The 2997-nt window shown below is 54.3% G+C and overlaps 3 protein-coding genes across 3 annotated transcripts; all 3 read left to right on the forward strand.

The window, feature by feature from the left end:
• Positions 1–132: 132 nt before the first annotated feature.
• DQ04_15121000 (hypothetical protein) lies at positions 133–816 on the forward strand (the record flags this gene model as incomplete). The annotated part of the gene is made up of 1 exon (XM_009317263.1): positions 133–816. One exon carries the CDS (start codon positions 133–135, stop codon positions 814–816), a length of 684 nt encoding a protein of 227 aa, XP_009315538.1.
• Positions 817–1264: 448 nt separating this feature from the next.
• DQ04_15121010 (hypothetical protein) lies at positions 1265–1720 on the forward strand (the record flags this gene model as incomplete). The annotated part of the gene is made up of 1 exon (XM_009317264.1): positions 1265–1720. The coding sequence occupies one exon, from the start codon at positions 1265–1267 to the stop codon at positions 1718–1720; it is 456 nt and encodes a 151-aa protein (XP_009315539.1).
• A 28-nt stretch (positions 1721–1748) lies between these two features.
• On the forward strand, positions 1749–2997 carry DQ04_15121020 (hypothetical protein; the record flags this gene model as incomplete). The annotated part of the gene is made up of 1 exon (XM_009317265.1): positions 1749–2997. A coding segment is annotated over one exon (1249 nt), but the record flags the coding sequence as incomplete, so codon positions are not given.

Consider the following 2997-nt stretch of genomic DNA (forward strand, 5'->3'; position numbering starts at 1 on the left):
TCGGTATCTGAACACGCAGCGGCCACATTGGCTGCGGTGCTGGACCTAAGCAATATTGCCAAGGATTCATTCAGTGACATAACGGCGTCTTGGAAGAGTGCATTGACGACAGGGCTGTACGCCATGAACGCAATGGTCCGCGCTGGAATCGTTGCGGGTATTAAGACGGAGGATGCCGCTCAGTGGGACACAAGTGACATCAAAGAGCGAACACGGCAGGACGCGTGGAATACTACACATTACGCCAGGAATATGCTGGAAAAGGCAGAAAGTGCAGCGCAAAAAGCCATAACTGCACTCGAGAAGGCGAAGGAAGCCGTTAAAGCGGCTCAGCGAACCTTGGAGGCTGTAGAAGCCGCACGAAGAGTTGCCCAAGAAGGTTCGAAACCAACCAACACCAAACTTGTGAAGCCACAGACTATTCAGGGAAGCACTCAACCACCCTTGCAGGATAAACAAGAAGCCAACGGGGAGGCTGCCACGGACGCATTGAATGAAGGGCCTGAAGAGAGCGTTGAGGTTCCTGTGCCGTCAAATGGAGGACATGAGGCAGAACGGCGTCGAGACGAGCCAGACGGTCTGCAGGCGGCGAAGCAAACGACTGTGCTCCCTGCAAGTGAGCCCGCTGACATCGCCGCAACGTCTAATGAACACACTGGGGAGAAACCCTCTGCAGTCAATGATAAGGATGATGCTCCTCTGCTTCCATCGAGCAGTGTTGTGAGTGCCGTGATGGGTGGGAGTGGCAGCACAGACGGCAGCGGCACAACAGGGTGGATGTGTGCGCCGCCGCTGCTGTTGGTGATTGGGGCGTAGATTGGCTGCTCGGTTTCGTAAGCCGTTTGTGTCAGCGAGACGACGATCCCACCGAAGGGGCTACAGTCTTCACGGCACCATCCCGCATGACAAGACCACACTTCACTTCATTTCATTGCTTCGCTACTGCTGTGGGACCAAGGCCGTCCCATGAGACTCTCGACATTATTCATTGGGCTCCACTGTGTCGATGAGGGGAGTGTCATTTCTTTTTGTTTTTTACAACAGGGCTTTGCTTTTGACGGGGGTGTGCTTCGTCCCTTAAATATCCTTCTTTTTTACTTACATGGTTCTTCTAAATGTCTCTCTTGCGTGTGCTGCTGCTGGGAGGAGGTCTGTGTGGTGCTGCTCTCCCCGCTGTGTGTGTGTGCACCCCTGCAGTCCAATTCCCTTGGCTGCTGCAGCCCTTTTCTTTTCTTTCCATTCCTGCTGCTGCTCCTCCTGTGTGATGCGCTGCGGCGTGGCGGGCCGCACCGCCTCCCGCTACACCACGCCGACTGCACAGAGGGACGCTATCAGGCAGGCACCTCAGACTGGAGATATATGCCCCAATGCACCTATCTGCATAAATTTGCTTCGCATCTGCGACGTTCCTTCGTGTTTTCTTCTGGATGTTGTAGCTTTGTTTTGTTTTCAGTGTCCAACTGTGCGACACCCCGGATTGCTGCCTCCGCATGATGTTTGTGCATCCTGTATGTATGCCCTTGCTGCGATGTGCACTCGCGCTGTGCTTGTGCATCCTTCTGTGCGTCTCTCTTCCTCCTGTGCAGACCTGTGCGCCGCATTCTATATTGATGGTGACGATGGTGCGGCACCTGCTGCCCCTGCTTGCACTCGCGCTGTGCTGCACGTCCTTGTGCGCGGCGGCTGGGGACCGGAGGCCTTTCTGGCAGATGCCCAGTAGGTTCACGACGGAAAACGGTGTGAGAAGAATGCTGACCAAACACGAATACTTAAGTCTGTTATTCTACGGTCATGGCCCGGGTGTCCGAGACTTTGGGCCTCGGGACCGGATGAGGCCGCTGGACGACGACCCCCACAAGAAGCGCAATGCGACAGCGCTTGATCCCGAGGATGCCGTGGATGTATACTACATGTCTTCCCTCGCTGTGTCAATGACGGAGGCGGGAAAGAAGGGCATGGAGGAAGCCGTGACGAAGGCAACGGAGGCTAAGACAGCAGCGGAGAAAGCCCTGACTGCTTCAAGGCTTGCCCATACGACAGCGTTTGCATTGGCAGATAAATTGAGGGTGCTAAAATCCACAACGGGGAGGCAGCAGAAAGCAGATGCGTTGAAGAAAGATGCCCAAAAGATATTTGAAAGCATCGAGAATACGCTCAATCTGTCTGCTCTCGCCATCGCGAATTGCACCGATGCGCGAAGCAAGACGGCGGAAGCAGTGGCTGCCACAGATGGTGGGATCGAGCAGGTCAAACTGATGCTACTGAATCTCACGGAGCTAAAGAGGATATTCATTGCGGCCAAAAAAAACACGTCGATCGCAGAAGAAAGCGCTAAGCACGCCATCACGAGGTCAAGTGAAGTTCGTCGGGCCGCTTTGCGAGCGGGGGGGAACGCAGACGAAGCGAAGGCCAAACTTGCGGAAGCAGTGAAGATTGTACGGAATGCAAACACAGAGATAAAAAAAGCAAAAGGATACACGAATACACGTCCCCCCGGACATTTATTGGGTGACGCGACTACCAAGGGTTGGAAACACATGGTGTCTGCCGCACAAGAAGCTCTGGCGGCCGTGAAAAAAGCAGAGAGTGCATTTAATGACGCTGAGGAGTCATTAAGGGAAGCTGAAAGAACGAAGAAGGATATTGAAGAGCTGGAGGAAGTCATCAAAGCTGTGCAGGAAGCTGCCGAAGCAGAACTGAAGAAAAACAGTCTGACTCCGGAGGGGCTAGCTGAGTCCCAGACCCAGGGGGAATCACTCCAACAGTCTCAACAGGAAGAGAGTGCTCAGCAGAGCGGTTCTCAGGATAGTACTGTTTCTACTGTTGATCCGACTTCTGGTGAAGTTTCTCACCCTTCTTCTCCTGCTGTTCTTGCGCCTGCTGTTCCTGCTCCTTCTCCTGCTGCTCCTGGTGCTGCTGGTGCTGATGCTGGTGGTTCTGGTGCTGGTGGTGGTGCTCCGGGGTCTCCTCCATCTGCAGGGCAGATCGAAACCGATG

This window comes from Trypanosoma grayi, assembly GCF_000691245.1.
Source record: "Trypanosoma grayi strain ANR4 Tgr_1512_V1, whole genome shotgun sequence".
NCBI lineage: Eukaryota > Euglenozoa > Kinetoplastea > Trypanosomatida > Trypanosomatidae > Trypanosoma > Trypanosoma grayi.